At 38.7% G+C, this 17,408-nt stretch overlaps 1 protein-coding gene across 5 annotated transcripts in view; it reads left to right on the top strand.

Moving 5' to 3' along the window:
* SRBD1 (S1 RNA binding domain 1) overlaps positions 1-3,092 on the top strand; it is a 244,418-nt gene extending 241,326 nt beyond the window's left edge. For all 5 annotated transcript variants that reach the window (XM_070379644.1, XM_005897586.2, XM_070379641.1 and 2 more), the window contains one exon: positions 2,204-3,092. In XM_070379644.1, coding sequence (XP_070235745.1) covers positions 2,204-2,493 — 290 coding nt within the window. In that variant the 3' untranslated portion in view covers positions 2,494-3,092. The remainder of the gene's footprint in view (positions 1-2,203) is intronic.
* The last annotated feature ends 14,316 nt before the right edge of the window (positions 3,093-17,408 follow it).

Genomic DNA, 17,408 nt, shown 5'->3' on the forward strand with positions numbered 1-17,408 from the left:
AGACTCAGAGCAAAGATCAGCCCTCAGATTACAAAGCTGAGTTAAACAACCAACAGCTAAGTTGGTCTTTACCTGATGATGCCTCTAGTTGAGCAGAAACATACACCTGGGCTCTGAATTGAGCTTACCAGTTACTGCAGTATTTATCATTGTTTCAAGTGAAATTTCCAATAGATCTCTTTGGAACTGACTTTTGCCCTAGCATAAGTCACAGGTTTCTAGATGTCTGAGAACTTTCATTTTAACACTAAATACATCATCAGGAAGAAAGGCAGACAGTCATATGTTTAAAGGAGCAGATAGTATTTTGAATGTTTCTGCATTTATGTTACATCTCTTTTCTGGCCTCCATTTTCTCAAAATTACTTCCTTTCTTGCCTCATTCTTTCTTTATACTCATCCTGTCTTCTGTTTTTCTGGTGATATAATCAACTCTATGTTATTAACACTCTGGTCGCCAGTTAGTTTCCATAATTGTGTTCATCAGAAGCAACCTGGTGACAGGGGACTGAGTATGTAGCCTTGGCAATCAAAGTGTTAAAGTTTGCCTGGTACATGGAGGCTTTTCTAATTTCTCAGTGGCCTGGGCTATGTTAAGTAGTTCTTGACTCTGATTTTCCATGCAAAATTAAGCAGCTGATCAGAAACCCTTGGGGATTGTAGCTGCTGGACCTCTGTAAGAAAGAGGGAGAGTTTCTAAGTATAAAAACAATACTTGTGGGGCCTCAGAGACCATCCTACCTCTGACCATGATCAACAACTTGGTTTCCCTTTGCTTTGACACAGTCCTTGCCGAGAGTAATGGCGTATTCAGTGGGCTCTTTATTTTTGGAATTCACACCTGAACATCAGATGGAATTCTACACAATCAATTCTAGTGTTAGCATATTTCTTTTTTATGAGGAAAATGAGATTTAAGGTTTAAAGAGGGGTTTTGTTTTGTTGTAAAGGTAAAAAGTGGATTTTTTTTTTTAAGTGGATTTTTTAAAAAAAGAAAACCTTGATTTCAATATGGTTAGGCTGGGGGAGGGGAACCAAGAGACGACCAGTTGTTAATACAAATGTAAAGGATAGTTTTAACAAGTAATCAGGATAAAGCCAACAGCTGTGGAGGAAAAGGAAATGGAATGGGTGGAGGGGAAAATGAGGTCTTAGTAAAAGGAGATCCAAGCATAGAATGTGTTCTTTGTTATTAGAATCAACATTCAGTAATCCTAGGAAAGGGGGCCAAGAGGAGCATGGGTAAATGGAATCCACAGATAATCCAAAAGCCCTGTTTCAATTGCTAGTTGTAACCTTCTCCATCATAAAACATTTGTTGTTGTTTTTGTTTTGTTTTAACTTAAGCCATGATTCCTCAGCAGGCTTTGTGTCTGTCTTTGGTGGGGGGTAGTGTTAATGAACAGAGAAATGTATCGGTACACTGGCATGAACAAGGGAAAGAAGGCTGTAAAAACTCAAGAGTAGAGATCTGTGCTTCATCTTTGTTTCTTGAGTACCTGGTAGAGTGCTAATAGGAGTTAGTAAATGTTTTATGAATTGAATTGAAAGAAGAGAAAGGACATAAGGTACTGGCCCATCTGGGTTTCTGAGCAATAGATAATCAAGAATCCATTCTTTTTGATTGGATAAATTTATTCAAAATGGATAGGAATTGATCCTTGAGTTCAAAATTTGGGGGGAGAAGTGAGAAAGAACATTTAAATTTCACCACATTTGACTAAACATTTATGGATGTTCTACCCACTTTAAACATTTTGAGAATTCAGTCACTTGGAGGAAAACTCCCATTCTTCTGTCAACAAGGATCTTATTTTCTCCGTATTTGTAATTTAGCCTTGCATATTCATTGAGCAAATGTATTTTCTCATCTCCTCTTCATAAAGAAGAAAATAAGCCACTATACTCTTTTGAGTCCCTTATGTATATGCTAATGTTCACAGGTTAGCAAGATAGAGTTTGAGGAGAAGATAGTGTTTGAGTAAACTTTCTTGAATTGTTCCTACTTTGCACATGCTGTTTCTCCAACTAGGATGCCTTTTCTCTGAAGGCAGGCATATATCTTCAGCTCCTTTTATGTCTCCCCTCAATGCTTAATACTGGTCTGGGCACACAATTGATATATATACAATACTTACTCATTAAATTATGTTGTGTCTAACAATTATTTATACACACTGTCCATTTTCCCCTTTTGTTGTAGATTTCGATAAACCTGATTTCAAGAGAAGCATAGTCTGCTTGGAAGACCTGCAGGTTGGGACAGTTCTTACAGGCAAAGTCGAGAATGCCACCTTGTTTGGAATTTTTGTGGATATAGGAGTGGGGAGATCAGGGCTGATTCCCATACGAAATGTAACAGAAGCAAAACTTTCTAAGACGAAGAAGAGAAGGAGTCTTGGACTGGGCCCTGGAGAAAGAGTGGAAGTCCGAGTACTCAACATTGACATTCCCCGATCTAGGATTACCCTGGATCTCATTCGGGTGTTGTGAGTGTGCCACTGATGGCCAGACAGTGGTTTTATTCCCTCACTTCTGTAGGTTGGCAAGAATAAGTTAGATGTTTGTGCACTCTGGATGGCAGATGAGAAAGAACTCACTTAATATCAGAAGTATTTTCCAAACATTTTCCTTATTTTTCCTTTTGAATATAGAGAGCTAATGGCTTGATTTCTTTTCCCTTTAAAAAAAGCAGCTCACAGACACCTTTATGTGGCTTCATGTAGTAATGATTTTCTGACCAAAATTTTATTTTTTATAATTCATCTTTGAATCCTTTTGCATTTTGTATAATAGACTGTTTCACTTCTACTTGCCAACACGCCTTGCTGGACTTATGTGGAGTTATCTTCGTAAAAATCGTATAATGTTTCTTGATAGTAGAACTGGCAGTATTTAATCCTCTCTTTTTATAGACTTAAAAAAAAAAAATCAGGCCCTTTGGATTCGACTTGTTATTTTTCTCTTGCCTAGCAAACCAAAATATACCAATTAAACAGATCCTGATGTTTTCATAACCATTAAGTGAATAGCTCAAATTAATTATCAGAATATGTGTATTGATCTCTACAATAAAATGTTGTGGTTAGTGATCTTGTTTTTGCTGTGTTAATTCAGTGAATTATCTAAGAATCAGTCTTAATTGAAGTAAATATGGCACATATTCATACAAATTTTGTATAAGCCAGCTGTGCCTTTGGGGAAAATGGAAGTCTCTAGAAATCCGAAGAATGACATTCTGTTTGACTTATCACAGAAAGGCATATTCTTTCATAAGCATAAATATTAAACTCCAAATGGGGATAGAAATGGCCCCCTCCTATAGATTGAATATATCCAGTGCAAAGGGACAAAAAAACTAGATAAAGCCAGTGACTCTTAACTCTCGTTGTTTTTTTTTCCCCCCAGTGGAGATGGTAAATATTAGCAGGATCATAGAGGGTAAAAATGATTTAAACAAAGCCCACACTGGACTGGTATCTTGTCCATTCTGGCTGCTGTGGTTGATTTCACTGAAGGACTCATTTACATAACAGATTAAGTACCTGGTTTTTATTTTTATTTTTTTAATGCATAATGAGTAGATGGTTACTAAAGAGGGTGGCCAATCCTGCTTGTTTACCTGGGACAGTCATTGCCCTGGCATAATTTTAAATAGTGCTTCTTTTTGTTTCCAAAGTGCCCCATTTTATATAATGAATCATATGATCATCTTTGTAGATTCTTTACCATCTGAGCTACCAGGGAAGCCCTTAATACTAACAGTCCCTTACAAAGTGGTAAATCACAGCATGTTTATTGATAGTTCCGCATGGTTCATGTTTCTCAAAATTTGCAGCCTTCCAGCTGGTTTTCGTAGATCTTCTTAATGCCATGGGTTCTTTAAAAGTATATAATGCAATTCCTGTTTGCCTGACGATTTCATTTCTGAAATGCTTTTTCTCTCTTACTGGTCTTCAACTAACAGTGGATCTTAATGTTGTAACTTTAAGTTGGCCTTCCTGCTCACTCCTCCCTATGTTCTTCCTGATTCATAGTTTGTAGATCATTGATGAGTGATATGCACCCGAAGAGTCTTATTCTGAAGCCTGCAATGTAATTTCAAGCAAATGCTTTTTTTAAAAATTTGAGGTATAGTTGTCATATGACATTATATTAATTTCAAGCATACAACATAATGATCTGATATTTGTATATATTGCAAAATGATCACAAGTAGTCTGGTTAACACCCATCACCATACTTGGTTAAACAAATGCTTTCAGGGAAAGGGCCTTCTCCCTGGGCACTTTGAATACAGGAACCAGAGTAGTCAACAGTGTGACTCATCTCTGTTGACCTGGTAGCTAAGCCCTTGGAGACACAAGGAGGACTTGATACTGAACTAGGTTTCATGATTTATCCTATTCAGCCCAAACATGGTAGTGCTCTGGGAGAAGAGGGCACATTTCATTTATTTCATAACTCCATAATGTAGCATGATGCTTGGTGGTCGGTATATTCAACTAGTTCTAATTCCTGTTCTACCAATAATCTACGTGTGCATTTAAGCTGGTACCTTTACTTCTCTGGGCCTTCTTTTTCCCAAGTTTAAAACGGGGATGATGATAATAAAGCACTCGTTTTTTCAAATTGTGTTGATGGCCTCCTATGTGCCAGGCATTGTCCTAGACACTGACCATAAAATTGTTACAGAAAAAGAGAGATTATCCTTGCCTTTATGGAGCTTGAAGTTTATTGAGGAAAAAAGACTCATTAAGAATCACATAAAAATATAAAATCACAAGCATGATAAGCAATATAATAGTGACAGCATATAATAGATGAGTTGATCTTTACAGAGAAGTTAGAAAATGTTTCAGGGAGGTTTAACTGAAATGTGAAAATGACCAGTAGTCATCTGGGGCAGATGTTTTGTTGACCTCAACAAGAGTTGTTTCTGATAAATGGTGGAGATGGAAGCCATATTGGAATGGGTTTGAGAGAGTGTAGGAGGAGTTAGATTGGACATAGTGAATATAGATAATTTTTCAGGGGTTTTCACTGTAAAGGAAAAATAGAAATAGAAAAGTGGCTGGAAGGGGAAAATGGAGTAAGGGAGAATTGTATCTTAAAAAAAAAAAAGGAAACAGAAGAAATAGTAATATATACAAATAGAAAAGATCCAGGAAAATTTGATACAGAAGACGAAGAGGAGAATTACTGGAATGGGATCATTGGGTGGATGAGATTGAATAGATCTAGTGCACAAATGATTGGTTTAAGATAGGGATACAAAGAGTCCATCCATAATAAAATAGAGAAGACTGAATATGTGGGCACAGATGTATGTAGTTAGGAAGATATGATGATGGATGCTCATGGAAGATCTCTTTGTATTACTTCTATTTTCTCGTTGAAATGCAAGAGAAGACTGAGACTGAAGTTCAGAGGGGAAAGGAATTGAAAGTTTGAGAAGAAAAGAAAAGGTAAGAAAAAAATGAAAAAACCCAGGGAAATAGAGTATGATTTCCAAGCAGTGTTAGATGGTCTACTGGGTTAGTGATCAGTTGAATATAGGATCAGTTAGTTTGCTTCTATATTTCTTTAGCTATATCAGCTAGGCGGTACAGGTCCAGGTTAGGTAGAAGGATGGATCTAATCAGGTTTGGGAGGTTGCCAAGTGAATACAACAGAAGGGCGAGAAGGTTGAAGTCATGTGAACAAAGAAATTATTGACCATGGAACTTAAGCCCAGTAAGAGACATACAGTGTCAGACTTTATTTTTGGGGGCTCCAAAGTCACTGCAGATGGTGACTGCAGCCATGAAATTAAAAGATGCTTACTCCTTGAAAGGAAAGTTATGACCAACCTAGATAGCATATTCAAAGGCAGAGACATTACTTTGCCAACAAAGGTCCATCTAGTCAAGGCTATGGTTTTTCCAGCGGTCATGTATGGATGTGAGAGTTGGACTGTGAAGAATGCTGAGTGCCGAAGAATTGATGCTTTTGAACTGTGGTGTTGGAGAAGACTCCTGAGAGTCCCTTGGACTGCAAGGAGATCCAACCAGTCCATTCTGAAGGAGATCAGCCCTGGGTGTTCTTTGGAGGGAATGATGCTAAAGCTGAAACTCCAGTACTTTGGCCACCTCATGCAAAGAGTTGACTCATTGGAAAACACTCTGATGCTGGGAGGGATTGGGGGCAGGAGGAGAAGGGGACAACAGAGGATGAGATGGCTGGATGGTATCACTGACTCGATGGACGTGAGTTTGAGTGAACTCCGGGAGATGGTGATAGACAGGGAGGCCTAGCGTGCTGCGATTCATGTGGTTGCAAAGAGTCGGACATGACTGAGCGACTGAACTGAACTAAACTAAACTGAAGAAGAAAAGTAAGAATATGAGGGGAAAGTGAGAAGCAGTGAGAAAGAATGGGATTGATGATGGATTATAGGTCCTGATGGAATGTTAATAGTGAAATTAATAGAGGGTGTAATGGTTGGGAAAGAGTAGTTGTGAAAAGTTGGATGTTTAACTCAAAAATTGAGGTTTTGGGGGTAGTTTTGTAACAATGCATAGGGAATGATCCTGGGAGTAAGTAGCAGAGGCAGGGGAACAAGGCTAAGCTCATTAGAGAAGAGGAAGGTCTTCTATATGTGGATAATGATTTTCAGAGGCTGTTGCAGTAATGCAGGTAGGAAATAATGGTGACCTGGACCAGAATGTTAGTGTTAGACATGGTGAGAAGTGGTAGGATTCCCAATACAGTTGGAAGGGGAAGATTGAGTCAGACAAGGTTTCCTGGGATATTTGGATAAAGATGGGAGGCAGACAGGAACCAGAGGGATGAAAGTATTACCTACTAAGATGGGAGGGAAGTTTTAGCAAAGAAGTTCATTTTGGACAGGTTAAATTTGAGATACTCATTATACATCTAAGTGGAGAGAACAAATAGGTAGTTGGCTATTTCAGTCTGAAGTTCAGGGGAGAAGGCTGGGATAGACATGTGTATTTGGTGGTCACCAGCATATAACAATGGCACCCCACTCCAGTACTCTTGCCTGGGAAATCCCATAGACAGAGGAGCCTGGAAGTCTGCAGTCCATGGGGTTGCTAAGAGTCAGACACGACTGAGCGACTGCACTTTCACTTTTCAGTTTGATGCACTGGAGAAGGAAATGGAAACCCACTCCAGTGTTCTTCCTTGGAGAATCCCAGGGATGGGGGAGCCTGGTGGGCTGCCGTCTCTGGGGTCGCACAGAGCCTGGTGGGCCGCCGTCTATGGGGTTGCACGGTGGGGTCACGACTGAAGTGACTTAGCAGCAGCAGCAGCATATAACTGTATTTATAGCCATGAGACTGAATATGATCACCAATGGAATGAATAGAAATAATAGAGAGCAGAGAGAGATCCAAGGGCTGGGTTGCTGGAAATCTTAAGACACTCAGCTGTAAGTTATTTGAATGTCTCTGTAGGGGCAGAGCCTGCTACATGTATATTCAGAATTCTCCCCTTCTTCCTTACTAAAGGAATTCTCATCTGAGGGGAGCAGTAATCTGACTAATAATGTGAATGTGGTCATGTGAGGTAACTCTGGCTAGTGAGTATGGGAAAAAGCCATGGGCTGGAGTTCTACACAAGGCCAGAAAGAGTGAGGAGGTCAGGCTCAGCTATCATGCTTTCCTTATCCTTTGCCCTGGCCCTTCTTCCTGCTTGGAATGCACATAGAAAGTAGAGGTGCTGGAGGCCAGACAGTACATCTCCAGCGCTAGATAGCGACTGCTGAACAGAAAGATATCAAGTTCCTGAATCCGTCTTGTCATTGTGGAGTTACTAAAGCAACCTTGAACTAACTGCCTACTCTGGACTTAATGCTGTGTGAGAAAAACAAAACCTTCATACATTTATTTCAGCTGTTGGGGGGTGAACAGAGGTTTACAGCAAAATGCATTCCGTAACATAAGATTTGTGCTGTCCCTACCCCTCTATGTAGGAAAATGCCTGGCTTGTGATAAGTACTCACCAAATGTTGATTGATTAGATAAATAAATAGCTACTAAGAGAGTTCAATAAAATGGTTAACTGTAAGTATTTAGAAAAATCCAGTTTTCCTTAAGCATGTAAAACAATATGATGAAATAAACAGTTCCTATATAACACCACACTATAAAATATCTAAAAATAATCTAACAATGTGCAAGATTAATATGCAGAAAAATTATAAAACTTGACTACATATTAAAATACATTATGTCCCTAGACTAGAAGACATGATACTGTAGAAAGATCAGTCCTTCAAAAATTATCATGCCAGTCCAGGTTCGATGCACGATACTGGATGCTTGGGGCTAGTGCACTGGGACGACCCAGAGGGATGGTATGGGGAGGGAGGAGGGAGGAGGGTTCAGGATGGGGAACACATGTATACCTGTGGCGGATTCATTTTGATATTTGGCAAAACTAATACAATTATGTAAAGTTTAAAAATAAAATTAAATTTAAAAAAATTATCATATCTAGATAGATAGATATATCTACTTTTGCCAAACTTTGTCATTTCAGTTACCTTTGCTTTTTATGTTTGTTTATTTAAGCTTTAAAAATTAAAATTATTTGGAAGAGTGTGAAAAAGGTCAAATCAATATCTTTAAAAAGTAATTGAGTTGGATGATACAGGGGATTTGTCCTGTCAGATAGTATACTCCAAAACTTTCATTCAAATGGTGTGGTACTAGCACAGGAATAGATAAACAGAAGAGAGGGATAAACAGAGAATTCAAAATCAAGGGGAATTTATATATGTTAAAAGTGGCATTTCAGGTTGGGGCAAAATCATACTGCCATACTAACACAAGAACTAGTTGCAGATGAATTAAACATAAATAAAAATTCTAAAGAACAACAAGCAAACATAGAAGGTCTTTAAGAAGTGGTTAAATAGCCATGTTTGTGGAATGCAAGAAAAAATATAGGAAATATGGCCCTATAGACCTAAAGCTTCCATTCAAAAGACCCAAAATTTGTTGAATACTTCGCTTGAGACCCTGTGCCAGGTACTGGGGATGGTATCTTGATGATGTCTGCAGCCTAGAGGAGTTGGAATTTAAGCTGCAGCAAAGAATATTTCAAGTTAATATCATGGGCATTTTGGAGTTAAACTTGGCTGCTGTCTGTTTCAGAATATAGTGTCATCCCATCGCATTTGAAGCCACGAGACCCTTTTGGAATGCTTGGTTTTGGATTAATGGAGTGCTTGTGTTGAGGTGTCTGTACATCTAACCCTGACCTCAGAGTTAGCACTTGTGTTAAAATTGAAGGTGGAAAGAGGATAGGATGGAAAAACCAAAAATATATATAGTTGATCTTTTTATTTTGGCTTCCTGCCTAAAATCAGTCATAATGAGTTGGATTTAAATAACAGATCATGGAGAACTCCTGAATGACTGGGCTCACTGCCAGAGCAGTCCATTTCACAGGAAGAAAGATATAGATTTCTTCCCACTCACTCATTTTATATGGTGAGGATGATTCTGTGCATGATGGCTGCATTTATTATTTAGAGGGAGAGTGGGATCAGCAGACTCTTGTCCTGTCAGCACTAAAAATTACCTTTTTAGAAATTAATTTAAAAACCACCCCCAGAAAAGATCTGCTATTCTCTGACCTCATATCAAGAATCTAAAAGATTTAGTATGCCCCTACTAAATGTTGTTTTTAAGAGTCTAACCCTGAAGAAAGGAAATAAATGATTAATCTCAGTACTACAGGGAAACCTCTCAAATACCAGAGAATTTGTCACAACTCTATAGCTCATCCATTGTGACAGGTCTGAAATGTTATGTAGCTCAGTCCTATAGAAAAAGCTAAAGATACAGTGGTATAGAGAGAGATGGGGTGAAGGAGGGAGAGAAAGCATTGGAATAGCCCAGCTTCGCTTTGTTTCAGGTCTTGTTTTATCCAAGCAATTAGGCCAAGTATAAGTCTCCAGATTTGTTGCAGTATTTTGCAAAAGCAGTCAAGTAACAGAAGACTGACACCCTGCTTCCTAACATGGCCTACTTGTGACAAACTTTCCGTCTCCTTATGGCCAGGTCTGCAGTAACTCGGGAAATTTCTTGAAAGGAGCAAGCCTTTGAATGCCTTTCTCCACCCCAGTGGCTGGTTCTTTGATCTTTGGACATCTGCCCACCTGCTTCCCAGGATTAAGTCTCTTGGCCCTGAAGGAGAAGGTGGCACCATTCAAAGTCAAACCCAACATTTGTTCATATTCTTTGCTTCACCGGGTTAAAATGATTCTGTGAAGCTAAAAGTCAAAAGGCCAACTGAGTCAAATTTGGTATAATTTGCTACTTCAATAACCAAAACAACTAAGTAAGATATACATACGGTCACTTTACCTGTAGTAACACCTATAGGAAACATCTGAAGTTATTTTTGGTCATTATAACTTTATTTTTATCTCTATTTTTCCTTGTTGGAAATACATATGGTATAAAAGTATAACTAATGAAATATAAAAGTTGTCATTTGAGATGTAGTCACCTTTTATAATTTATGTATAGCCTCAACCTTTTTCTATACATACACTCCATATATAAAGATTTTTTAAAAATCAGGGTCAGATTATATATATGTTGTCCTATTTTTTAACAATATAGCATACACATCTTTCCATATCAGTACCTGCATATCTTGTGTCTCATGATAAGTGTATGAACCATGCAAACAGTGCTTCTGATGGAGTTTCTGACTAAGGAGGAAGTGAGTGAGTCTGGGAGCTTCATAAACAGGTCCAGTACAGCCTGTAGAGCATTAGGACTGAAGTTCCTCCAAACTAACTTAGCTTACATGATCCACTAGCTCATGAATCCATTGTCCCCTTCTTCTCCCCCTCTTACCCCTTGCTGCTATTGTGTACATATGAAATTCACCTCTATCCCAGTCTCCCCAACCAGCTCTCAAGCAAACCAGCCCCAGAACCTCCCCAGCCCTGGCTTCACAATTTATAGCAGCACCCAGTAACCTAGATGCCAAAAACCTCTGTTCCTTCATTGTTTACAAGGTCCCGTTAGACTACTTCCCTCCCACCTAGATCTCTAGGAACATTGAGCAGAAGCTGCAGGTCCATTAAAGAAGAAATTAGAAATTCAAGCAGTGGGAAAATCTCTGTGTCTCATGGAGAGTTTGGCTCCTGTGTGATTGATACTGGAAGCTGTTGGAGTTGCAAATGGACAGGAGTCAGGGGCCAAGAAAACTAAAACTGACAATTAATTGGCTCTTAACCCATCACATCTTTTGAAAAGGAAAACATAGCCTCAGTGCCCCACCCAAGATAAAAACATCAAAAACCCTAGGAGAGGATATGCAAAACCAGACTGCGTATGTCTAATTTGACAAAGGGTTATTTAAAAATAAATTGCTCAAGGCAAAGCACAGATGAAGAGAGTTTCTTTGGGCTTTGGCCAGTTCTTCACTAATAAAGTCTGCTGGCCCCAGTGAATAGAGCCAGGACCAAGGAAAATAGTCTGCAATGAAATATTTGTCTCTTGGAACATTACCTTGCTCTTGTTTGGGTTTTGGTTTTGGTAACAGCTTAATTGAGATATAATTAATTATTTAAAGGGTACAAAGTAATGATTTTGAGTATATTCACAGAGTTCTGCAACTATCACTGTAATAAATTTTTTTGTATAAATTAATTTTAATTGGAGACTAATTACTTTACAGTGTTGTTGTGGTTTTTGCCATACATTGACATGAATCAGCCATGGGTGTACATGTGTTCCCCATGTGTAACCATCGCTGTAATAAATTTTAGAATTTATTTTCATTACCCTAAGAAGAAACCTTGTACCCATTAGTAGTTGCTCCATACCTTCAGCCCTAGGCAGCCAGTGATCTACTATCCATATGGACTTGCTTTTTCTGGACATTTCATATAATTGGAATAATATAAAATGTGGCATTTTGTGACTGGCTTCTTTCACTTAGCATACTGTTTTCAAAGTTCATCCACGTTGTAATATGTACCAGTACTTCATTTCTTTTTTATTGCTGAATGATACTCTACTGTATGGATATACCACATTTTATTTATCCATTCATAAGTTGAAGGGCATTGGATTGTTTATCACTTTTTGCCATGAATATTCACATACAAGTTTTTTGTGTACCCCTGTTGTTATTTCTCTAGGGTATATACCTAACAGTGGGACTGCTGGGCAAATGGTAACTGTTTAACCTTTTGGGCAAACCTTTTTCCAAACTGGCTTTCCCATTTTATATCCTCACCAGCAATGTTTAAGGGTTATAATATCTGTCCTAGTGGGTATGAGATGGTTTCACAATGTGGTTTTAATTTGCATTTCTCTTTTGGATAATAATATTGAGCATCTCTTCTGTTTACTATTCATTTGTATATCTTTTTTGAAGAAACATCTGTTCAGACTCTTTGACCACTTTTTCTATATTGTAGGAGTTCTTTATGTATTCTCACTATGAGTCCTTTATCAGATCTATGATTTGTAAAAACTTTATCGTAACTTCTGGACTTTTAAATAATTTTTCCTGAAAGTATCCTTTGAAGAACACATTTTTTTAAATTGTTATGATATCCAGTTTATTTTTTTCCTCTGATTGTGCTTTTGCTGTCATATTCAATAAATCCTTGGCTAGTGAATTCTCTGGTGGTCCAGTGGTTGGGACTCCACACTCCCAATGCAGGGGGCCCAGGTTCAGTCCCTGACTAGGGAACCAGATTTTGCATGCTACAACTCAGAGCCTTCCTGCCACAGCGAAGATCCCGCATGCTGCAACTAAAACCTGGCACAGCCAAATAAAATTCTAAAGAAGAAAGAAACCATTTCCTGAGAGTCATAAAGATTTACATCTATGTTTTCTTCTAAGAGTTTAGTAATTTTAGCTCCTACACTGAGGTCTTTGATCCATTTTGAGTTAATTTGTATATGGACTGAGGTAGAGGTCCAATTGATTCTTTGGAATGTGAATATCCAGTTATCCTAGCACTGTTTGTTGTAAAGATGGTTTTCCCCATCTAATTATCTTGGCACTCTTATCAGTAATCAGTTGACCATGAGTTCTGTCCTATAGACATGTAGGTAAATTCTGTTTGATTGATCTTTATGTCTATGCTTATGCCAATACCACACAGTCTTGAGTACTGCAGCTTTGTGGCAATTTTGAAATTGTTTCCTGTGAGTCTTCCAACTCTGTTCTTTTTCACAGTTGTTCTGGCTATTCTGGATCTCTTGCATTTGGTAAAGATACTAGGATCAGCTTATCAGTTTTGTAGAGAAATCAGTTGAGATGTTGATAGGGATTGCATTGAATCCATAGATCAATTTGGGAAGTATTGCATCTTAGCAGTATAGCATCTTCCAATTCAGAAACACAGGAGAGATGTCTTTCCATTTACTTAGGTCTTCTTAAGTTCTTTCAACTATGTTTTGTTGTTTTCAGAGTTTAAGTTTTGTACTATTTTTTGTTAAATTTATTCCTAAGTATTTTATTCTTTTTGATGCAATTATAAATGGAATTGCTTTCATATACATATTCATTTTCTGAATGTTTGCTGCAAGTGTATAGAAATGCAATTGATTTTTTATATTGATTTTATTTTGCAAATGTTCTGAACTCATGTATTACTTACTATAGTTTTTTTAGTGAATTTGTTAGGATGGTCGATTATAAGGTCATGCCATCTATGAATGTAGGTAAGTTTTACCTATTCCTTTCCTATCTGAATTCCTTTTATCTAATTGTCTTGCTTGAGTATTCTGACTAGAACGTCTAGCACAGTGTTGAATGGAAGTAGTGACAATGAAATTCTTGTCTTGTTCCTGATCTTAAGGAAAAAGAAAGTATTCAGTCTTTTATTATTAAGTATGATTTAGTTGTGAGGTTTCTGTTATTTGGTGATTGGTGAAGTCTCTTTCTATTCCTGTTTCTTTAATATTTTTATCGTGAAGATTGTTGTTTTATTAATATAGTGTATTACATGAATTAATTTTTAAATGGTAAACAAGTCTTGCTTTTCTGGGATAAGTTTCACTTGGTCATGGTTTGTTTTAGGTTGACTTGTGTCCCTGGAAAAATGTGTATGTGGAAGTCCTAACTCCCTGGACCACAGAATGTGACCTTATTTGCCAATAGGATCGCAGTAGATATAAAGATGAGGTCATACTGAATTACAGTGGACCCTAATCTAATGTGACAGATGTCCTTATAAAAAGGAGAGATTTGGACCTAGACATGCACATGGGGAGAATATCATTTGAAAATTGGAGTTACACTGCCACAAACTGTGGAACTAAAGTAGGTAGGAGAGAGGCCTCGAACAGATACCTCAGGAACCTGAAGGAACCAGTCCTGCGAATGCATCAGTTCAGACTTCTAGCCTGCAGAACTGAGAGAGAAGAAGTTTTTGTTGCTTAAGCCACCCAGTTTGTGGTGCTTTGTTATGGCAACCCTAGCAAACTTAGACAATGTATTCTCCTTTTTATATATTCTTGGGTTTGGTTTGCTAGTATTTTGTTGAGGATTTTTGCATCTGTATTCATAACAGATGTTGGTCTGTAGTTTTCTTTACTTGGAACTCTTTGGAGCTATTTTCTTATTGTTTCTCTAGGCTTACCAGGTACACCTAATCAAAAGGTTTTGCTTTGAAATGAATTTATTCCCAGTGAGACAGAAACATTACTCCTGATAACTCTATTCTCTCTCCACACTTTTGAACTTATTCTTGTTATCATATTACATTACTGTTACACCTATATATATTTCAAACCCAACAGTGCATAAGTAATTATTACTTTATATAATTTTATGTCCATTAAAGAATTTGAGAAAAGAAAGGACAGGAAGTCAAGTCAGTCAGTCAGATCAGTCGCTTAGTCTGTCCTGAGCATGAATGACATGCTCAGTTGTGTCCAAATCTTTGCCACCCCATGAACCACAGCACGCCAGCCCTCCCTGTCCATCACCAACTCCCAGAGTTCACCCAAACCCATGTCCATCGAGTCGGTGATGCCATCTAACCGTCTCATCCTCTGTTGTCCCCTTCTCCTGCCCTCAATCTTTCCCAGCATCAGGGTCTTTTCAGATGAGTCAGCTCTTCACATCAGGTGGCCAAAGTATTGGAGTTTCAGCTTCAACATCAGTCCTTCCAATGAATACCCAGGACTGATCTCCTTTAGGATGGACTGGTTGGATGTCCTTGCAGTCCAAGGGACTCGCAAGAGTCTTCTCCAACACCACAGTTCAAAAGCATCAATTCTTCAGCGCTCAGCTTTCTTTATAGTCGAACTCTCACATCCATACATGACCACTGGAAAAACCATAGCCTTGACTAGATGGACCTTTGTTGGCAAAGTAATGTCTCTGCTTTTTAATATGCTGTCTAGGTTAGTCATAACTTTTCTTCCAAGAAGTAAGCGTCTTTTAATTTCATGGCTGCAGTCACCATCTGCAGTGATTTTGGAGCCCAGAAAAATAAAGTCAGCCACTGTTTCCATTGTTTCCCTATCTATTTGCCATGAAGTGATGGGAGCAGATGCCATGATCTTAGTTTTCTGAATGTTGAGCTTGAAGCCAACTTTTTCACTCTCCACTTTCACCTTCATCAAGAGGCTCTTTAGTTCTTCTTCACCTACTGCCATCAGGGTGATATCATCTGTATATCTGAGGTTATTGATATTTCTCCCAACAATCTTGATTCCAGCTTGTGTTTCCTCCAGCCCAGCGTTTCTCATGATGTACTCTGCATATAAGTTAAATAAACAGGGTGACAATATACAGCCTTGACGAACTCCTTTTCCTATTTGGAACCAGTCTGTTGTTCCATATCCAGTTCTAACTGTTGCTTCCTGACCTGCATACAGGTTTCTCAAGAGGCAGGTCAGGTGTTCTGGTATTCCCATCTCTTTCAGAATTTTCCACAGTTTGTTGTGATCCATACAGTCAAAGGCTTTGGCATAGTCAATAAAGCAGAGATAGATGTTTTTCTGGAACTCTCTTGCTTTTTCCATGATCCAGCGGATGTTGGCAATTTGATCTCTGGTTCCTCTGCCTTTTCTAAAACCAGCTTGAATATCTGGAAGTTCACGGTTCATGTATTGCTGAAGCCTGGCTTGGAGAATTTTAAGCATTACTTTACTAGCATGTGAGATGAGTGCAATTCTGCTGTAGTTTGAGCATTCTTTGGCATTGCCTTTCTTTGGGATTGGAATGAAAACTGACCTTTTCCAGTCCTGTGGGCACTGCTGAGTTTTCCAAAGTTGGTGGCAGGAAGAAGAAAGCAAAAGACTCTATTTATAGAGCTTGTTATATTAACCTTTTTCTCCATCATTCCTGACACTCTTCATTTGTACCTGATTTTCTAAGCAAAGAGGATCATCTGAAGATTCTTGGTGGAGGAAAGGTGATGGTGGTCATTTAAGTATGTACAGTTAAATTTGAGGACAGTTACTCTTGCAGACATGCATAAATGCATTGGGGTGGTCCCAGGGATAGAAATCAGGGAGATAAGTTAGGAGGCAGTTGCAGCAGTCAAGGTACAGGTTCATGGGAGCCTGGCTTTGGCTTGATTTGGGCTCTATTGCCTTGTGTTTTGCCTTGTGGAGCTGGGAATGTCTAAGACAGTGTGAAAAGGCACTGACTCAGACAGAGCTGAGCATGGATATGTACACTCATCAAGACTTGATGCACTGAGGTCAATCCGAGAATGAACCCACGATGGGAAAAAAATGCCTGGTCTGGTGATTTGATGGGCCTGAGAAAGACTTTCCCATGGGAAGCCTCTGTGGAGAACATGATGCCTAGCAAGTAAAGCCCATCCCAGGCCATGGTGATAAAAGAAAATTGCCACACAGCTATGTGTGAATGCAAGGCAGGAGGTGGGAGGAGGGGAAGGAGAGAGTCCTCCCGTGCACGTGTCCCTGCAGCTGTCAGGGATGAGGTTACAGACCATGGACGAGAATGCAGAATTCCCCTTCCCTTTCCCAGGGCAGATGACCTTTCAGAAATTAAACAAATCAATTCTGTGTCCTCGGAGGAGGCATGTTTGACTGCCTTGATTCAATGGACTCCATTGTTTTCAGGTGAAACCAGGTGATTCAATTCATCACTGATGTCTTCCTTAGGAGATTTTGTCTGTAAATTTTTCTATGGAATAATTTTGTAAGATCTGGATTAGACATGCCACTACATACAGTTTAAAGACACACATACACACACAAAGGAAAAAGAGCATTCTCCCCTAAGTGCAGAGACATCGGTGCTGTAGACCACACATACTGGTTTTTCTAGTATACTAGGCAAGCGATTAACCAAGACCTGAGTGAGGTTGTACTTATAAAGGTTCACTTGCAGAATGCTCATGGAGAATAATCGAGGGTAGCAAAAAA

Source organism: Bos mutus, chromosome 11, assembly GCF_027580195.1.
Source record: "Bos mutus isolate GX-2022 chromosome 11, NWIPB_WYAK_1.1, whole genome shotgun sequence".
Taxonomy (NCBI): Eukaryota; Metazoa; Chordata; class Mammalia; order Artiodactyla; family Bovidae; genus Bos; species Bos mutus.